Source organism: Vicugna pacos, chromosome 26, assembly GCF_048564905.1.
Source record: "Vicugna pacos chromosome 26, VicPac4, whole genome shotgun sequence".
In the NCBI taxonomy this organism is placed as follows: Eukaryota; Metazoa; Chordata; class Mammalia; order Artiodactyla; family Camelidae; genus Vicugna; species Vicugna pacos.
Genome location: NC_133012.1, coordinates 19053280 through 19075100, shown reverse-complemented (window position 1 = coordinate 19075100; position 21821 = coordinate 19053280). Strand labels below are relative to the sequence as shown.

Genomic DNA, 21821 nt, shown 5'->3' with positions numbered 1-21821 from the left:
TGGGGGCGAGGATGTAGGCATATACTGATCAGGCTCGATGATTAAGAGGGAAGGTCAGCCAGGTGAGCAAGGGTGTAGGTGAGGCAGGGACTGGTGGAGCAGGACCTGGTACCCAGAGCAAGAGGGCTGGCCTCCTGAGTGGCTCAATCATGCAGCTACAAGAGTTACGATTTATTTAGTGTATGGATAATTCTTGATGCACATACGGATTCCCAGGCCCCTGCTGTAACATTGTGGTACATCCCATTCTCACTCCCCTAAAGTAAGGAAATTCTTCTAAAGATTTATGATGATTCTTTAAAAAAAAAAAAAAGAAAATTTCTAGCTATTTTTCCTAATTAACAACTAAACATCTACTCATTCATATTATTTCAAGTAAAAGTAAATTGTTATGAAACAGTTGATGGTGTGGAAAAACTTATTTTTACACATATCAACTTTTGAAAGAATAATTCTTAAGTATACAATTACCTATCAAAATCTCAGTCATTCTTAGTTTTAAATATAAAGAAGTAAATATGCTTTTGTAACATATTCAGTGGCTAATTTCATGGACTGGCATGTGTTGGGAGAAACTTTGCTCCCGACATTTAATATAAATAATGGGAAACCGGTAGAGAAATATTTCTCTTCGTTGCAGAAAATCAGTTACCTGTTGGTGGAGGCCAGCAATTACCCAGGTGGAGGTGAGCAGCAGTCTCAACTCTGTAGTCTTTTTATTTGCATCTCAGACCGTTGACCCACGGACTATTCTCCAAAGAAGTAAAGCTAATTTGTTCCTCTGTTTCCCTGCTCCTCCCCAACTATCCAAGTTACCAATTCAGTGTTATTTTTATAACTTTACTACCCAGGTTCAAATCTCATTTGCAAGCTAAGGCAAAGCCAGATCTGCCATTTCAATAACTATCTCAGTCCCTCTATTTTGGGGAGCAGAAATCTAACGCACGTAGCCAGAGATAAATGTGAAAAACAAAATACCGAAACACTGGCAATTAAAATGACACAGCAGGAAAGCGATGAGAGAGCAACAGGAAAGATTACACGAATGAATTAACTCGAAAGGGAGGAATTTGAACGAGGGCCCTAAATTCAATTACTGGCAAAGGACGATTAAAAGGATCGGACAAGTAAATAGAATGGGAGGTGGAGGGTCGGGTGGGGAAGAGAACAGGAAAGGAAGTGTTGGAGATGGATGAGGTCAAGGGAGCAAGGCATTCGTCCACTTGGCAGTGCATTTATGGACTGAATAAGTGCTTATTTAGAATAAACTTTGTAGGAGGTTGTGCAAGAGGTGAAATATAGGGAACAGACGGGGAGAAGAACGAAGGGATAAACTGGCCTTGACCAAGAATTATGAGCTCTGTGAGCTGGGAGAGTGATGGTCGTGTCATCTGATTCGGTTGTCTATTACACACAGGAGGGAACTGATGGAAAGTTGTGTTCTTCTAGGCAGGGCTGTGGGTAAGAGAAATGAAGTTGTAGAGGACAGGGGAGATGTACGGGGAAGGCTGGGAAATAATGGGAGGGAGCAACAGCTGTCATACCGACAGGGAGGCACACCGTTGACCTTGATTGACCCCGTGAGGGGAGGGGAAGGATGCTGAGGGCAGAGGCTGGCCACAAGCACAACACACCAGCCTTGCAGAATCTACAGGATAAGCAGCTCAACACGTGGATGTAAAGCGAACGTGGATCTCAGTCCCCTGCGTTTCCACAGACACAGGAAGCTCGTCCCTGTGCGTCTTTCACTTACCCCGGACCGTCTCCTTCTAGCTGCAAGGGAGCCCAAGTCTCAAGGCTGCTGCAGGTCCAAGCAAGGAAAACGAGAAGACAGAGAAGAGGAAAGGGAGGAACAAAGAGAAAACTCAAGTGTCTAATCACTCTAATCTCGGAGTAGCCTATATACTCTCCTCGCTTTAAAACGAAATTTAATTATGCCAGCATTTGGAATTTCAGGATGTAAATGAAAAAAAAATTGGTCTCTTTGCTCCATCTAGCGTTGCATCTTGAAATGACATGCTCCTTGACACCTGTCACACCCCAAAGGAATGGCAGTGTGACATAACGGCAGGCAACGGGGAAGGCAAGCCTCTTCTGCTGTGTAGCCCCGGGAAGTGCTCCGAAGCAGATTATGCATTCCGAGCACCGAAGGAATTTTCTCGATTGAATACAAGGAAATTCCCCAACCTAAGGCAAGGCAGTAATTGTGATCCAATTACTGACTCGAAAGTTCAGATACAGGACACAGCTCTAGCTCCCCATCCAATGAGAATAAACATAGCCTCGAATGTAACCTCTATGGGTTATCTGAACATCAGATTTTTTGACAATTACGTCATAGACTATAGAAATTTATGTGCCATTCTAGAAGGATAGAAGGAAGGAAGGAGGGAAGGAAAAGGGGGAGGGAAGAGAGGAAGGAGACAGAGTTTATCGTTCCCATGTAACCATATCTGGTGAAAATAAATAAATACATTAAGTAAAATGCAGGGTCATAAGGCTATTTCATTGTAATAAGCATATTGCTAAAAAGGCATTAAATAGGAAAGTAAAATTATTGCTGAAAGATGCTAATAATAGTAATGACCATTAATTGAATATTTACTCTCTATGCCAGGCGTGTACATATACTGTTTCATTTACTCCTCACAATAGTCCTCTAAGATAAGATCACTGTAACCATTACTCAGATGCAGAAACTGAGGCCACCCAAGGTCACATGTAGTCATTAACAGAACTGTGATGTGAACCTCAATCTTTCTGATTACGAAACTCTGCTTTTCACAGCTGTGCTCTGCTGCCCCTTTCTGTCAGAAGTGCTTTAAATTCATGACTAAGTATAAATCTAAAAGCTCAACTTCCTCTTTATCTGTTTCCTGTGATTTCCATTGGAATAGTTTAAAACTGTATCCAGAAGTAATGACTTACTGTTGCAAAAAGGGCAGCGTGGCTGAGATGATCATTTAAAGCTTGGAAGACACCCAGACTGGGAGGCCAGGGCAGAGGCGTTTCATAACTTCCTTTGACATTTGCAAATGTCACAGTGAGCCCTCCACGTGAGTGGCTGGTAGTACCAGGAACAAACAACACCAGCACATGGGCCGTGTGAGAAGCAGTTGCTTTCCAAATGGCGGTCTTTTCTCCAGAAACCTTGGCCCACTGGCGTGATTAGGGAGCAGCAGATCTGCAGCCTCAACACGAGGGAAGCCTGTCACTTTCTCTCCTTGCTGAGCAAAGAAGCCAGTTCCTAAGACTCGTGTGTCTCCTGCTAGGTCTTGTCAAGAGCTTTTCGAAAACAAACCAAAACGTGGGGTGGGGGGTGTGTTCTCACGAGTTACGTGTGGTTTGTTCATGAGCACTCCTTAAACTGCCTTAAGTTGCTTCATTATCTTCCTGCTGAGAATTTTGCTCTGTACAAGAACCAACCATTCCGTAATGCTCTGGGTCATTAAACCCTTCAAGTCTGGAACAAAAAAAGAGAAACACTCTCTCTATGAATGGACATAAAAGAGTGATAGAAGGGGCATTTTTTTGGTCTTCAGAGCATCCGAGCATAGTTTGATTTAGGACTAAAGTGTGTTTTATTGCTAAAGGAGGCAAGCTTTGTAGGTGGAAGTATTACGGCAGGGAAATGTTGTAAGATCTCATCTGCCCCTTCTAGAACTTTATAGCTGATTTTTCTCATACTTTAAGGATAAAGTCATTGGTAACTTCAAGTCAGCAAGAAAACAAGGAAAGGTTTGTTTCTTTACTATTCCTGGGTTTATGTAGGAGGGAGAATTTTAGGGACCTGGCTGGATGTAAATTTGCACATCCAAAAGCTGAAAGCTGACTTAGGTTTGTCAAATGCCACAGCGTTCGACTTTCTTCCACACACACGCTGATGTGTTGCTGGTCTTATGGTTGCTGGTCGCTTATCCTCTCCCTGTGACACTTTGCCACCTAGTTTTGGTTTTGATGCGGTCTGTCGATTTGGCGTTTTGCTAGCTAATTGCTCTACCTGTCTTTCAGATCACGATTCAGGGAGATTCAAAGAGCACTTGCCGTAACTTCAAAGCCTGTGCACCTTAATATCCATTCTTTATTGTAAAAACAGCCTGGGTGTGATAAACGTTTAAAGCACATGGAAGAGTTTACCATGAAAGTTAAATCCTTTTTCCTTCCTACACATACCTGGAGTTTTCCCACCCCCCACTCTCTGGAAGTAACTACTATTCACATAGTCGTATGGAACTTTCTGGACCTTTCCTAAGGATATGAAAGAAAGATAGTTTAGGTCTTTTTTTTTTTTCCTTCTTACACGAATGGAGTAATATCATCCATTGTTTCACAATTTGGCTCTATCATTTAACAACATACCTTGAAAATCTTTCTCTAATGGTAAGTATATCTCCATCTCATTTTTAAACTACTCTGCAAGTAGTCTGTTTATTGCGTTAGCAAATGTTATTGACCACTCACTCCTCTACTGGTACAGTGAGTTTTTGAACATAATGTTTTAGTCATTTTGGAGAGTATATTTAGGAGCCAAGTTCCCTGAAATGACATTAAAGAGGATGGAATGGAAAAGTCTTTCTAAGCAAGAAACAAAGTTCAGACACTGAACAAATGGATAAATATAATTAGATTAAACTTTTTCATGGCCTAAACAACACTCAAAAAAAAAAAAAGAAAAAGCAAATAACAAACCAGGCAAAAATGAAAGCGTATATAACAAAAAGTTAATTTCCTTAATATTGGAAAGCTTCTTAAAGTAATAAGAAAAAGGGTAAAAACAATAGAAAAACTGGAAAATGACAGTCAGACACTTTAGTGAAAAAGAAATACAAATAAACAAAAATAAGATTAGAAAAATGCTCAGTTTCACTCATAACATTTAAAACACACAATGAAACAGCCAGGTACTATTTTCCATTTATCAGATTGTCAAAGTTTAAATGTCCTTGAGACTATCTGAAAGCAGGAACTCTGAAGATCTATTTGGTGGGACTGTAATTCTGTAACTGGTATAACTTTTGGAATGAAGATTGAACACTTGCTGCTATCATAACGTTAATGGCATACCCTTATTTTTAAAGCATAAACTTTTAAGTCTCTTAATATCTTTAAGTAAAGTCTTTGTCAATGATATCTCCTTAACCAGTCTCCCCTCTTGATGTGCCGGTGGCATGCCCTGGGACATATGGGTACTTGGATGTAATGGGATCTGAGTGCCACCAGATGGTGATTTTACAGATCAAATCAGGTACTATTTTCCTAGACTGTATCTGTGTCTACTCCTCGAGAAATACTACATTGTTAATCTGATGCAGTTCTTCTTACGTGCTAACAAGCTGTTGTACGCAATTTGTTTTGAGTGTTCAAAACTCACAGGTACTGCCTATGTAGTTTTCGTGTAAGAATTACTTGCTTTCTCTTAATAGTAAAAATGATAGCTGTAATTGAGTGAGTACACTGTGTGTGATGAACATTTACTTTAATTTTCCCTAATCCTCACAGCAATCCTGTCAGTTCATTACATTGTCTCCAATTGACAAAGGAGGAAATTCATGCTCAGATGAAAACATTTTTTGCCAAAGATCTTGAATCTAGTAAGTGGCGGAGTCATGATCTGAATTTAGGTTTAATTAACTCCAAGGTTCAAGCTATTTCTATAACTGTAGATGCCTTTTTCAATCGTTAGGAATCATATTTTAGAATTCACATACAGTAAGATACCTACTTTTATTATAAGAACATTGTAATTTTATTGCAATGAATTTCGAAGAAAGCTAAACATGATATCCTTGCTAAGTGAATTGCAGAGGGAGCAAATGAATGTCCAAATTCATACGATACTATGTTGAACAGAAGTGGCAAGAGTGGGTTTCCTTGTCTTGTTCCTGGTACTAAGGGAAAGGCTTTTAGTCTTTCATCATTGAGTGTGATGTTAGCCGTGGGGTTTTCATAATATTCCGTTGAGGAAGTTTCCTCTCTTCCTAGTTTGTCATATAGTTTTGTTCTGTTGTGTGTTTTCTAACGTTGTTTTGGCCCAGCTTTGAGGTCCTGGCTAAAGTCTGGTCAGTTGTTCTTGAGCAATTGATCAAGTCCACACCCCAACCACTTCCCTTATTCGGCTTCCACGCGCAAGCTACCGTACATCTGCCCTAATTCTCCTGGGAGTTAGGTACCAAATCAGTAGGGACAGCCCCTGCGCCCCAGGTCTTGAGGGAATGATTCAAATTAGTCAGTCCACAGGGAGCCCCCCCAAAACTGGCTCAGCCCACCCAGCCGGCCGTATACATATTGCCCCCATGGCCCAGCTCGCTGTCACCCTGTCCCCACTTGCAACTCCCTGTGTGGGCCTGCCTGTCAACCTTCTCATGTTTGGAGCTGCGTTTAATCTGAGTTTTATTGTGTCTTGCTTCACCATCAAAAGAACCTTCGAATCTTACAGAACAGTTGGCGCTATGAGCAGGATGGCATGGCCACAACTGCTGAGTAGCTTTGTGAAGGGACTGCTCTTGCCTTACTACCTGGTGCCAAGCTGCTGTGACAGCCAGTGAGGGCATCATCACTGCCTGACGATGAGCTTGCCCTTGAAGCTCGCTGCTTGCTGCTGCGTCTGTCAGAGATTGCCACATCTCTCCTTATGCAAATGTCCTGGACGGGGGAATACTCAAAATGAGCAATCCTAATTGGCTAAGCTGGGTTACTGGATGCCAGCCCAGGTGGGGGCCGCCCTAGGGCAGCAGGAGTGCTGAGTCACCAGCGCTAGCATCCCTTTTGCTGGCTGTGCACGCAGAAAGTCCCTTGACTTAAAAGGTATTTACAAGCTCCCAGGCCCAACATTGCCTGCTTTCAACATCTACGGGGTATCCACGCGGGAAGGATACCCTGGTCCCACATCCCAGACAGCACTGCCCTGGCCCAGGAGCTCGCTGCTAAAGATAACGTTGCTCCCTTCGTCAGAGATAACTTCATCCTGGGCTCTCAGACCTTTGCCACGGCTGCCTCTTTAAGCTGCCCACAAATTGTACATAGGACATTGATTGCTTTTCCTCCTTTGATGCTAGAGATGCTGTCACACTCCCTGAGCTCTCTGCCTGCTTACTGCACGACCCTGGTACCCACCTTGCTGCTCTCTGCCAAAACCCCTGGACTCTCATGCCTAAAGGGAAACCTTACAGAGGTCACTGCTATCTGTGACATTCTACAAATTAATGAAAACGACCAGCTCACCCCTCGAGTCCCTGGAGAGAGGCCTCCCGCTGCCCAGTGCCTTCTCTTACTCCCTTCTCCAGCTTTCCTCCGTGACCTCCCACTCCGCATTCTGACCACGACCACCACAGCCAGACCCTCTCTTTGGTTATAAACAAATACCATTAACTTTCATATATACCTTCCTAAATGATTAATTTCTACCTTCCAACAATGTAACTCCTCCCACCTTGACCCAAGAAATACACCAGGATATTATTACCACAAAGATACAACTCATATTTTAACACACTGGCAACTCCACCATAGGATATTTCTAGAGACCCCAGAAATTTCAGACCTGTTTTCTTGGCTGATATGGGATAAATGAGGAACTGGTTTGGGCTGGCCATCCAGACTCCTTAAACGTCTTCTCCTCCTTTCCAGTCTCATGATAAATTGCTCTAGACTTCTCCTCTGTCATTTAGAGCCTTCAAGTACCCTAAAAAACATAACTCAAAACTAATGTCAAGGCATCAAGGGGTCCATTGTAATATAGTTTTTAAAAAATGCTATCTTGAACCAGTTTCGAGGCCCTGACTAGGGGGCTGCCAACCCTCTTCCTAAGGAGCTGATTAACTTCACAATTCACCTACTTCCCTTGTGCGGCTTTTGCACTCCAAGCCACTGTGCCACACGGTAATTTAAACAGATAGAAATGTTACCATATCTTTTGGTGATAGTGAAGTGTATTTTCAACTGTTACATAAGCCTATTTCTAGTTAAAGTAAAGAATACATTTAACATTTTATACAGACTGTAAACTCTGCATTGCACCTTTCTGAATGTCATCGATTTATGTACTTTATTTCCAAATCTTTAGCGTAGTAAACCTCCCCTTCCCCGCCTCCCTTCCACTTTTACTTCTTGTTTTTTAAGGACCAGTTCTCATATTCTTATTATAAATCATCCCAGATACAAGTACAGCTTCCTCTTAGAGGAAAAGCAAGAAACATGTTCAAAAGCATTTGCCTTTTCCCTTCAACACAGGGCTGTCTCTGTAATTTTCCGTGTTGATTCAAAATTTGCATTATGAAATGCAGATCAACCTGCAGGAGCATTAAACTCTCACCAAGGACGAGTTCAGCCTGATAACCGTAGATGATGACTTGCTTTTGTACTTAGAACTTTCTCGTACTAAGTGTGGTTGCTTAATGGGTTTGTCTGACATTTCTGACTCCATTCATTGCCCAGCAGGCATCATCAGTGCATTCAAATTTTATTAAGATGTTTAAAGCGTAGGATGATAGTGAAGTTGGGTCTAGAATTTTATTTTTCATAGTAGTACATGAATATCCAGTTTGGTATAGCATTTAAAGAGCCGTTCGCCCTATCATGAGTCTGTCAGTGAAGGAGAGTAAGACCCCATTCACAGAGACCCACTTCACAGATTTACAAGGGGTAGGAAGATATCATCACTCTTCAATCACCAGGTAAAATTACCAAGTAAATAAATAAATCAAGGTTCAAGTTAAGGTAGAAGCTCTGAGTGTCAAAGGCTGGCTTCTTTTTCGGAGGGGAAGTTCATGTTCAGTGCTGCCCAGCAGACGCGAGTGAGCAGAGCAGGCAGGGCACGGTGTGATTTCCTCTCAGTCAAGTTCTTGCTGAGTTTGTTGTCTGGGTGACAACAGACCTAATTTAAGTCAGCCGAAGCCCAATAAGCAGAAATGGAAATGACACTGGTAAGAGAGCCTGTACCTCTACTGCAGAGAAAGATTTCACAAAGAAAAAGGAAGGTCTTCTAGAATTTCAGGTAACACAGAGCAGGACCATGTCCCTTCTGAATGGTGGCTGTGAAGGGACACCGGTGAGCACAGCGCAGGCGGCCATCTGTCTGATGCACCGAGGTGAATGGAGCTGTGTGTCTCGGTCCGTGATGCAGTCACACGTGGAGCGGCGTGAACAAGGCCTGGCTCCTGGCTCTGCCAAGGCCAGCTCTTTCTCTGCTGCAAAACTTGGTCTCTCCTTTGAGCAAAAGGTTAATTTCTGCATTACTTATCTTCCAGGATTGCTAAGAAGGTAAAGTGAGCTAAGAGAAGTGAAAGTCCTCTGCTTGGATTAGAGACTGAGTGTTTTCTGTCCCTCTAAACCACACTCTGCTAGATTCTGACAGCCAGGCATCAGGCTTTGATTTAAAAAAAAAAAAAGGAATTCACACTCAGATATTCATTAACCTGTGGCGGATCAGCCCTGCCCACGTCAAAGCGAGCAATCTTACTCTTTAAACTTTCTCTGTTGCTCAATCTGGGACCTTTTAATAAAACCCAAGGGACTGTACCTGAAGAAGGAAAAACAAGACATTTTTAAGAAGCAATTTGTAAAACATCTCTTGCTAAGATTTGGGGTTTTTTTTTCCCTTTGCCCTTCTTAGAATGCACTAACTAGAAAAGGCTTTTTTTTTTTTTTTAAAGCTTTAGTTTCACTTTCGAGTCTGCAGCAGACTTGCCACACTTCCTGATGGAAACAATTGGATTTGGGCTAATGAAAAAGGAATGGTCAGCTGTTGTCAGAGTAAGTAAAGGTATATATTTTAAACTCGTATTGGGGTGGGATCTCTCACGGTGGGTAAAGCTAGAGAGCACCTTGTGGGTTTCAGCATCGTTTTGGTCTTTCTTTGAGCTGGTGCTTGAGGTCAGATCATTCAAGGAGGAGAGCGGAAGAAAGGGGGATGGTCCAGGTGTGGGAGAAGCGAACAGAGCTCAGAGGACTCAGAGGACGAGTAATTGCAACAGTCTCTAACTAAGATGATAGAACACTTCAAGCAGTATTTATTTTTCTTTCCCTTTGTGGTGTTCTGTGACTGGAAAAGCTTATTAGGGAAGCAATAGAAATCATTTTGCATCAGCCTTTAAAAAAAAATCACATCTCTGCCTTAAAGATACAAAGCCCTGTGAACTTGAAAGCGCTTATCTCCTGTTCTCAGTTTTCTTGGCTGGAGAGGAGACGCGAGCTGGCATTTTATGGTGAGGTTGAAAAGTAGAAAACACTGTGGGTGCTCCTGGGAGTAAGAAAATGGCTTTCTTTGGCCCCCTAAAGGGAAACGGAGGAGGATCAGAAGTGGAAGGATGTTCAGATGTGTAGGAAGGTCAGAAATGATCACCGGCAAATGTGGCTTGGGCAGCCTTGGGCAGCCTTGGGCAGCACTGGTTTCAGGAATTTGCCTCCCGACCTAACACGATTATGTGTTCGTGCATGTCTGCATGTAGGTGTGTCTGCATAAATTTAGGGTCAGAATATTGTGAATTTACAATTTACCAAACTCTACAAGCCAAACTGTAAATAATGATTAACTCTAAGCAGCCTGGCTCCAGACCCCACGTCCCAATCGTGATGCAACATTGTCTCTCACTTGGACAAAGAAATGTGATCCTAGGCTTTTCAAAATTGCAAGCCCCACTGAGTCTACTTTTCATCTCTTTTTAGCTTTTGTTGTTTCTGTTCTGTCTCATGCAGCATCACCTCTTCATGCTCATCTCATTCTCTCACTGTCTTTCTGTTTGTTTGTTTTACTGAAGCACATTCTAGAATAACTTTTTCCTACAGGTTGCCTGAGGATAAACTTACTGAGTCTGTGTGTATCTCAAAATACCTTTTCCTCTTATCTTTACTTGTTCAGCTAGAGATGGAGTTTTGGGTTCAAAATTATTCCCCCTGAATGTTTTGAAAGCTCATCACTGTTCTTTTCTCGTGGCTTATGATCCTGAGGGAAAGTTTTATGGCAATTATGGTCTCTTTCCTTCCGAAGCAATTGGCCGTATGTTCCTCTTGGAAGGGTTTAGGATTTTTTTCTTGTGAATGGTCACAATTCTGAAGTTTTGTAAGATTCTGTGTGTTTCCTTTTTCACTCATCCTGTCTGGCCTTTGGTGAGTCTTCTCCAGTGTATCTTCAGATCTGGGAATGTCTCTCATGCCTTTCGTGTTTTGTAAATGGCTGAGTCCTTCTCAGTAATTCTGATCTCTACCTACAGCCCTTCCGAGAGAGGTAAGTGTCGCCTGAACAAAGAGGGGAGCGATTGCAGGGACTGTACCTGTGAGTTGGTAAATAGAGGTAGTACCCTTATGGTGCTGGGCAGAGACGTTTGGGAGAGTGGGGAGCTGGTCCTGATTTCCAGAATCATTTCCAGCCACACACTTGAGTAACTTGGTAAGGTGTGTCCTATGATGTTCCTCACAGCCTATGCATAGAAAAATGTATAGCTTTAAAAATATTTAATGGCAATGTTATAAAGGGCATCAGATGGGAAGCTGATTCTTTTTCTGTTTCTGAGAAGTCAATTAGAATACAAGTGAGACCATTAAATTTTTAAAGCATATTAGAGCAATTCTAAATACACTAGCTCTACTTCCCTAGAATTAATCTTCTAAAATGATTTTATTCTCTAAAACTTACCTGGAATTCTTCTGGTCTTTTAGATCTTATGGAAAAATCTATTTAACTACCATTATTACTGATTCATCTCCATGCACTGAGGATATATTCAATTTTTTTAAATATCTGAAAGGGAAACTTATAACTTGATCGTAGCAGAGAAGACTGCATCAGGTACACAACCCATCAAAATAAAGTTGTGACTATAATATGGAGATAAGAGTGTTTTCTTGAGCTGATTAACTGCCCGTGGGATAAATATCCTCCAACATACAAGTATTCGATGCCAGCTGTGTTCCAGTCCTTTTTCTAGGCAGAAGCAACACTGCACAGAATGAGAACAAGTGTGGCCTCTACCATTACAGCTTTACGTTCTGGTGAGGAGGGATAATTAAGTAAATAATAAATAAAATAATTTCAGATAATTCCCATCAGTCATATAATGGAAAAAGCAATCTAGTAAAAGAATTAATAAAGTGGAAGGATTCACACTTCTTCTTCTCCTTCTTTTTCTCCTTCTTCTCCTCCTCCTCCTCCTCCTTCTTCTTCAAGTGAAAGCAAATTTATTTAGAGAGCTACACATTTCATTGAAAGAATGAGGTCCATCTCCGAAGGGACAGCAGCCGATTTACACTTCTGGCTGCAAAACTTACTCTAAAGCTATAATAATTGAAACGGTGTGTGTTGGCATAAGAATTGACAAATATTTCAGTAGAAGTGAGTAGAGAGGCTAAATAGAAACACACAGCTGAGCACTCATTTGATTTTTAAGAGAGTCATAGAAGCATTAAGGCTTCTCAAATCACCCATTTAATACACCAAACATGGTTATGTTTAATTTATAGGAATCACTTACACAAAAATCAAAGTAGCTTATGTAGTATTTCATAAGCTATCTTAATTATACAATATATAAAAGGTTCTTACTAAAAGTTTTATTTGTGGGAGAGGGTGATTCTGCGATCTTGAAGCGCCTCCCTTACTAAAACTTTTAAATGCCTTTGGATGCTGTGAATGATGTATTAGCAAATGATTAAACTTACTGCTTTCAATCTTTAGAACAAGTAATACGATAAAGTGATTCGTGGATGCCTCACAACCTAGGGCTTCCCTTTTATTCTTTAAAATGAAATTGAGAAGCAGAGAAAAGCAGACAATTTTAAAGAAGTCAGACCTTCTTAAAAAAAAAAAAAGAAGTCAGACCTTAAATAAGACCATTTGTAGTTCAGGGAAGATGCTGATTGCTTTTTTGGCTTTGAAAGCAGCGCCAGAATCTGCGCTGTAACTCCCCACCTGACACAAAGTTGAGTTACTAAGGAGCTTCTGGAATCTTTCCAAACATCCATGAGTTTCCTGGAATTTTAATTATTTCACATGCCTGACTCCCTCTACTCTTTCTTTCTTGTTTAATAATCAGCTCTGGTTGTCTTATGATATAATTCATCTTCATTTTGGATAGATTTTCTTTATAGTGAAAAATCTGTGAACTATAAAATAGTTGTAATTATCCATTTATAAGTCGTGGGATCATTGTACTGATTAACAGGAAGAGTAATGACGTTAAATGCTGCTTTACCCCGGATACTGCAAGGTTTTCTCCTTTAATCTTCATAACAACCTGTGAAGGAGCTACCATGATTTTCTCTACTTACAAGAAGAGGAAAAATGAACTCACCAGAGACTACAAAGCAGAGAAGCCAGGATCAGAACACAGAGGGCGTAATTCCAGGGTTTATCCTCTTGCTCACTGTGTTTCTCTAAATCTTCCTGATTTTGTTGGGAGTGTTTATTTATATCATCTTAAAACTGCAAATGATATTTATGATTGAGATTTTCTGAATTGATCTCGATGACGTATGTCAGACTCAGGCATAGTTTCATGATAAAAGTGCTAACATTTCACATCTTGACAATGTCAAGCAATGTGACAGCTGATGGTTTGGGGAAATGTAAGGATGGAGGAAGTGTGTAGAAAAATACAGGGGCGCACGTTTCCTGTATCTCAAGGTGAGTGGTCAAGAGATTTTTGCCTAAAGTTGGTTGGTCAAGAGACAGAATTTTAAGTATAGTCTTTAAAGTTAGAAATGTAATAATGGATTAAATGAAAGAAAAATGTGAAGAGGATAAGGAAATAGTACAGTTAAGTTCCTTATCTTTTCAGTGGCAAGAAAATACAGGCATTCAGTCAGGAAATGAAGACATAGAAGCATGAGTATATTATTTAGATTTGTGGAAGTGACCATAAGAATTAAAAATAGAAGCTGTCAAGAGGTTTACCTTGGAACATTGCAACGAGGATGAAGGTAAAGAGCGAGGAGGGAGTTTGTTCCATTTGTTACTCCTTTGTGCTGTTTGAATTATTTCCATTTGATGTATTACTTGCATAATACATACTTGTATATCACAAAAGTTATGAGTAATGAGATCACACATAGTCACATTTGGTTATGTATATTACAAGGAATAAACCAATGCATATGAAAGCATGTGTTATTAATGTTGCCCATTACATTTATGTTTTCCTTTTATAAGGCAAAGTCATGAGCAGGCATTTGCGGTATCATATCTACTCCCTTTTGGGGCTGTTCCCCTTCTGGATACTGTGTACATCTTCTAGATGTGCTGTTAGACACCAAGTAGCCGACTGCAGTCACCTGAAGTTGACTCAAATTCCTGATGACCTCCCGGCAAACATAACAGTGTTGAATCTTACCCATAATCAACTCAGAAGATTACCACCTGCCAATTTCACAAGATACAGTCAACTAATTGTCTTGGATGGAGGATTTAACTCCATCTCAAAGCTGGAGCCAGAATTGTGCCAAAGTCTGCCTTTGTTGGAAATTTTGAACCTCCAACACAATGAGCTGTCTCAACTTTCTGATAAAACCTTTCTCTTCTGCATGAATTTGGCTGAACTCCATCTAATGTCCAATTCAATCCAGAAAATCCAGAACAATCCCTTTCAAAACCTGAAGGTAAGATGGAAATAAACATTTCCATGTAAAAAATGAAAAATACGTTATCGAATGTTGTTTTCCAGTCATTTATTCACCTTTTAGATTTCGTATCTAGGTATCAAGGTGAAGAGTAAGAAACCAGATCTCCCCAAATAGGGGGTAGGGGGCCTCACACAAATACGGCCATGATGAGTGGAAACGTTTTCAAAAGAGAAAATATCACCTTAAATCAGTTCCAATTTTAATTTTAAAGAAGTCTCCTCTCTGGCGTCCTCCCACTGGAAGTGGAACTCAGGAACAAGAGGTAGAGACCAGAGAAGAATCAGAATACCCCATGAGGAAAACAGCAAATAACCTCTCAGTGCTGCAGTTAGCACCTGCAGTAATGAAAAGAGAAGTGCGAATTATGACTTAACTGAACAGTTTGATGTACGATAAAGCAAATTGTTCAACTAAACGCGATCTGCTTTTGATTTAAGAAGTCGTCTATAATATTGCTTCTGGCTACCACCTTTTTCTTGTCAGTACTTCAAATTTTAAATCTATGAAAATGTATGCTTTTGTCTCTAAGTCTGAGACAATTATTAAGTGCTTTTTTTTAAGCTATTTTCAAAACTCTTTTCTTCGTTTTGTGGACTTATAAAAAATTGAGCATTCCTTGACCTCAATTACCAAGAAAAACATACAAATTTAAATATACTTAGAAACATCCATGAAATGATTTGCTTGCTAGCTAGGGATCTGAAATTCTTGTGCCTTAGATTCTGATGTGGATGAAGTGTCTTTAGACACAAAGACTTCAAAATCTAGTCAATCAGTGGCAAAATGTTATTTTTATTTTTAAAACATAGATAGAAGTGTTGTTCTCTTTATGAGACATGACATAAGATTTTGCCCTAACATATATCAGTTTTTCCTTATGTTTTACCTGAGTGGAAGTTTACATGTTCAAAATTAGCACAAAGTGATAAAACATCCCACCGCACTGACAAAACAAACAGGCAAAAATTAGTTTTCTATACTAGACATGATGCAAAATTTATATAAATATCAGTCTTTTTCAACATAAAAATCTTTTTAGGATTTCATGGACAGCAAGGTTCGCCTTGTGCTTTCTAAGAAAACATTTCTTATCTCTATCTGTTCTTTAATTTCAAGGCTGATGGTGACAAGCATTTATGTTTGATGAGCTACATGAATATTCATGACATCATAAATAAAAGCTTATTATAAGTAAATAAATAAATGCTTATTATGAATAGTCCTTATATCACAAATAAATAAGCTTAAGTCTTGTATTTTGGTAAGAGAAATAAAGCGATTCACTGAAGTGAGAAACTAAATCTTTGTAATAATAGTATTTTCAGTCACAACCAAGATTTATTCTTACTCCTACTGTCAGTTTTCTTAGAGTAATAGATATGTGACACATTGCTCTTGAGTTATTTCTAAGATTCACGTACATTAGATGAACGGGTTTTGATGGCAAGACTCTAATCTGTATACATTTTTTTTTCCTTTCAGAATTTAGTCAAGTTAGATCTATCTCATAATGGTTTATCATCTACTAAATTGGGAACTCAGCTCCAACTGGAAAATCTTCAAGAACTTCTATTATCAAATAATAAAATACATGCACTAAGAGGTGAAGAACTTGATTTCCTTGGCAACTCTTCTCTGCAAAGGTTAGAGCTGTCGTCAAATAAAATCACAGAGGTAAGGTAAAAATGTCTGTGTTGTGCTTGTACTTGTGGCCCGCCCCTAAATATGTCACAGGAATAAGAATCAAAAGACAGAGATAGATAAAGGGTTGATAACCTTTGTCGTGTCTCCCAGAAATCCTTCACACTTACTACTCAGGGTCAGTTACATCATCCTCCCAAGAAAGGGAGTTTGGTAGCAAAGAGGACCCGGAGCTCTGCTGTTAAACAGAAGGGGATTAAAATCCTCGTTCCATTACAGACCAGAACCTTGATCCTGGAGAATTTACTTAGCTTCTCTGGTTCTAGTTTCCTCACTTGTCAAGGGGAAATAATTTTATCTATTGCACAAAATCTCTGGAAGAATTCAAATAGTATGATGGTTAAGAGCACAGGCTTTTGAGTTAGATTAGCCGACTGCCTATCTGGGCTTTATGTCTTAACGATTGTGCAATCAGGTGAATTGCTCTAGTTCCCTGGTTTCAAACTTGGTATAATAATAACACTTCCCCATAGGATTATGTGGTAAGGAATTTAGCAGTGTCTGGCAAATAGTAAATGCTCAGTAAACAATAATTAGCATTATATTTTTACAAAAACCTTCCTATAATGGAATAAACCTAACTAACCTTCTCCTTTTGGATCCATGATGCTCAATTTGCTAATTACTTTTGCATCCAAGTATGTCTGTATTTTATTCCTTTCCAGGACAAGAATAAGAATGCTGAGAATTCTAAACAAATTCAGATTTTTTAAAAGGCTGTATTAATTTTCAGACACAAAAATAGACTGTGAATTAAATTATCCTGAGATCATAATTAACTATTTTATGCAAACTACTCATCTTAACTTTTGAGCAGCATTTTGTTGTTGTTGTTTAGAGCATCTACTGTAGAAATCTATAAATAAATTAAAGTAAAAAATATATATATAATATATATAAATATATAAATAATGAGGAGGAAAATAAAAATCACCCAAAAGCCCATAGTTCGAGGCCAGTTGATGTCAGCATCTGTGTATGTTTATCTCCAGCTTGTAACAAAGGGAAAAAAGACAACAGCAGCTGAAATTTGCAGAGCACTTCATGTCGGGCACAGTGACCAGCTATTTTTTAGCATAATTTTACATAGTCCTGTAACCAACTTATGTTTATCATTGTTTTACACCAGAGTGAATTGAGATGAAGAAAGGTAAAGGTGACCAGATGGCGGCAAAGCTGAGTTTCTGGCAGTGTTAGACTGGGACCCAGGCTCTTAACAGCCGCACTGTAGTGTCTCTCTGAGGATGCACTGTACCCTGCCACGTAAAAGGAATATCATGTCACGAACATCCTCCGTGTCATTAAGAATTATTTAAAAGCTTAATTTCAGCGACTGCAAAATAATCCTGTCATATAGATGTACCATAATTAGTCATTTCCTGCTTGGTATTTTTGACTCTCTTTACTCACCATAAAGCTCACCTCCTTCCACATTTCTGTCGTTTCTTCCGTTAGCCCTAACGTCTCACACGTGGTACAGTAGCCATCAGAGCCTCTTCGCTCCCCTGGGAGACTTAACCGCTCCCCTCTCCGGGTTCCTTCTCTCCTGCCTTCCGTCCCAGCGCCGAGTCCCAGAGCAGCCAAGGCTTCCGGAGAGGGAGTGGAGGCAGAGCAGAAGGGAGCAGGAGACACCGTAGTGGAATAAAGTCAGGAGAAAACCTTGGTGGCAGACAGTGAGGATCGCTGGAGCTCAGAGTTACAGAAGGAAAGTGCGTGTCGCTGCTTCATAATAAAATTCACCCGTTCATTCCAGGATGTTCACTGAGAACAGTGGTCAAGACAGAAACAGGATCTGCCCCGAAAGGAGACTTTACAAATAGTGTATTGATTACGACTATACTCGGTGAAGTAAAAGTACCAGGAGACTTAGCCTAGACTGGGAGATCAGGGAGGACCCGCGAAGAAGTGGTGTCTAAGCTGAGACGTGGATGCTGAGTAGAAGTTAGCCAGTGGCCGGGGAGGTGGGGTGGGGGGGTGAGGGCTGGCGCAGGAGGTGGGTGATACAGGCGCTGAGGAAAGAGCTGGGAAATAGCGGTTTGGAGAGAAAACCCAGAGAAGATGGTGAAAGGGGAGAGGGGACGGGGTAAAACCTGTGTTTCAGCTTTTCCAAGGTCATAGAGACTCTACCTTGTTGTGTCCATTAACCTCTTTTTCCATCCCGTTCTTAGTTCTCTCCAGGGTGTTTTCATGCAATTGGAAAATTATTTGGCCTCTCTCTGAACAATGCCCAGCTGGGCCCCAGTCTCACAGAGAAGCTTTGCTTGGAATTATCAAACACAAGCATTCAGAATCTCTCCCTGAGCAATGTCCAGCTGTACAGAGCCAGCAACACGACTTTCATTGGACTAAAGCAGACAAATCTCACCATGCTTGATCTTTCCCGGAACAGCTTAAGTGTGATCGGTAATGGTTCCTTTGCTTGGCTTCCACATCTGGAATATCTCTTTCTGGAATATAACAACATACAGCATTTGTCTTCTCGCTCTTTTTACGGGCTTGCCAATGTGAGATACCTGAATTTGAGACGATCTTTTGCTAAACAAAGCACTTCCCTGCCTACGCTTTCCAAGATGGATGATTTTTCCTTTCAGTGGCTAAACTGTTTGGAGTATCTCAACATGGAAGATAACAACTTTGCAGGCATAAAAAGCAATATGTTCACAGGACTGAAAAAGCTAAAATACTTAAGTCTAGCCGACGCCTTCTCAAGTTTGCGAACTTTAACAAATGAAACATTTGTATCGCTTGCTGGTTCTCCTCTTCTCATACTCAACCTCACCAAAAATAAAATCTCAAAAATAGAGGGTGGTGCCTTTTCTTGGTTGGGCCACCTGAGGGTGCTTGACCTTGGCCTTAATGAAATTGGGCAAGAACTCACGGGCCAGGAATGGAGAGGTCTGGAAAATATTGTTGAAATCTATCTTTCCTACAACAAATACCTAGAGCTGACTAGCAACTCTTTTGCCTTGGTTCCCAGCCTTCAACGACTGATGCTCCGGAGGGTGGCCCTTAAAAATGTGGCTAGCTCCCCTTCACCTTTTCTCCCTCTTCTTAACTTGACCATCCTGGATCTAAGCAACAACAACATAGCCAACATAAACGATGACCTGTTGAAAGGACTTGAGAAACTAGAAATTCTGGATTTGCAGCATAACAACTTAGCACGGCTCTGGAAACATGCAAACCCTGGTGGTCCTGTTCAGTTTCTGAAAGGTCTTTCTCACCTCCACATCCTTAACTTAGAGTCTAATGGCTTTGATGAGATTCCAGCAGAAGTCTTCAAGGACTTATTTGAATTGAAGAGCATCAGTTTAGGATTAAATAATTTAAACATCCTTCCACCATCTGTCTTTGATAATCAAGTGTCTCTGAAGTCATTAAATCTTCAGAAGAATCTCATAACATCCGTTGAGAAAAATGTTTTTGGGCCAGCGTTCAAGAACCTGAGCAATTTAGATATGCGCTTTAATCCATTTGATTGTACATGTGAAAGCATTGCCTGGTTTGTTAATTGGATTAATGGTACCCACACCAACATCTCTGAACTGTCAAGCCACTACCTCTGCAATACTCCACCTCAATACCATGGCTTCCCAGTGATGCTTTTTGATTTATCACCCTGCAAAGACAGTGCCCCGTTTGAACTCCTTTTCATGATAAATACCAGTATCCTCTTGATTTTCATCTTTATTGTCCTGCTCATCCATTTTGAAGGCTGGAGGATTTCTTTTTATTGGAATGTTTCAGTGCATCGAGTTCTTGGTTACAAAGAAATAGACAGACAGCCAGAGCAATTTGAATATGCAGCATATATAATTCATGCCTATAAAGATAGGGATTGGGTCTGGGAACACTTCTCCCCAATGGAGGAAAATGATCAAACTCTCAAATTTTGTCTGGAAGAAAGGGACTTTGAGGCAGGTGCCCTTGAACTAGAGGCAATCGTTAATAGCATCAAAAGGAGCAGAAAAATTATTTTTGTTATCACACAGCATCTCTTGAAAGATCCATTATGCAAAAGGTAGGTGAACACTGTGAAATTTGAAGTGTCTACTTGTTTTTAAATTGAGCTTTTAAATATTACTATTGTTATTACTCACAACTCAAAGAATTTTTAAAATTAAGTTAAGAAAAAAATAACCTGATTTTTAGTGACAGATTAAAGTTAATTGGAAGGGGAATTTTAGATTTTAGAGCTTTGGGCTGTTAAAGACTGTATACTGATATATAACTGAATTCAGTCTTTTTTTAAACTTAGATTCAAGGTGCACCATGCAGTTCAGCAAGCTATTGAACAAAATCTGGATTCCATTATATTGATCTTTCTCGAGGAGATTCCAGATTATAAACTGAACCATGCGCTCTGTTTGCGAAGAGGAATGTTTAAATCTCACTGCATCTTGAACTGGCCGGTTCAGAAAGAACGGATAGATGCCTTCCATCACAAACTGCAAGTAGCACTTGGATCCAGAAATTCAGCACATTAAATGTATTTAAAGACTAAATTAAAGGAGTAACTTTCCTAATTTAAAAAGCTCCTTGGTAAATTTATGTTTTACTTGGAAGTAACGTAAATCTGTTTCTTTGCATTTATAGGTGGGAGTATTGTCTCACAATTATCTCTCTTCTGTAGATATTTCAGGCTTTTTATTACCAATTGAGTTAATTCAACCCCAAAGAAACATATAAGAATATCTTTTACTGATGAGTACACAGTTAGTTACTGAGGCCTATGCAAACTTGGAGTTTCAAAATATTCCCCATATAAAGAAAAATTAGAGTTATATAAGAGTTTGTGATAATTATGTTCGAGTTTTTCCTGGATGCACTCAGAACAAAATACAACTGTTTTAATGTGTACAATGCTATTTCAGTTGTGACAGAAGAATATATACACCCATATTTTTGAAAGTTTCATTAGCAGTAGTTTTTCGATTGAAAATCTTTCTATCTTAGTGGTACCTGTCTCAGTGTTGATTTTATTAAATGTCATATTTTAATAAATATACTCAAGGGCAGAAAACATTTGCAATTCATTTTGATTACTTAATAAAAAATATTTTAATAAATACCTTTATTTTCCTGCTATTTAGATTTTGGCTATAGAAGGCATTAGGAGAAACAATTCTTTTACTTAAATGTATTGCAGAAAGGCTTGCTTCCTGAAGGTTAATTAGTAGATTAGCTTTGTGTAGACAAAATATTGCTTTCCCCTGGTCAGAGACTCAGGAGATGACCCTGGCCAAATCACTTGGTTTCACTGGGACTTTTTTGACTGCTGATCTCAAAAATTATGGTGACAAACAAAATCGTAACTATTCCCATGATTCTTAGTGATAATGACCCTGGTGTAGTACATTCACATAGACTAGATGATTGTACCATAAAAAGGATGCTTTGTGTACATTAGTCCTTACGATTATTTTAAGTTTTATTTTTGTTTTAAAATAAAATGAGTAGTTATTGGAAACAGATGTGAATAACTTTTTAAAAACTTTATAGTTCTGGCA

At 39.8% G+C, this 21821-nt stretch overlaps 1 protein-coding gene across 1 annotated transcript in view; it reads left to right on the top strand.

Annotated features, from left to right (window-relative positions):
* Positions 1 to 21001, top strand: part of TLR3 (toll like receptor 3) — a 221518-nt gene extending 200517 nt beyond the window's left edge. Inside the window, exons 5-9 of the mRNA XM_072950446.1 lie at positions 9651 to 9750; positions 14141 to 14586; positions 16093 to 16284; positions 18480 to 20332; positions 20570 to 21001. Coding sequence (XP_072806547.1) covers positions 9732 to 9750; positions 14141 to 14586; positions 16093 to 16284; positions 18480 to 20332; positions 20570 to 20798 — 2739 coding nt within the window. The 5' untranslated portion in view covers positions 9651 to 9731 and the 3' untranslated portion in view covers positions 20799 to 21001. The remainder of the gene's footprint in view (positions 1 to 9650; positions 9751 to 14140; positions 14587 to 16092; positions 16285 to 18479; positions 20333 to 20569) is intronic.
* Positions 21002 to 21821: the final 820 nt, after the last annotated feature.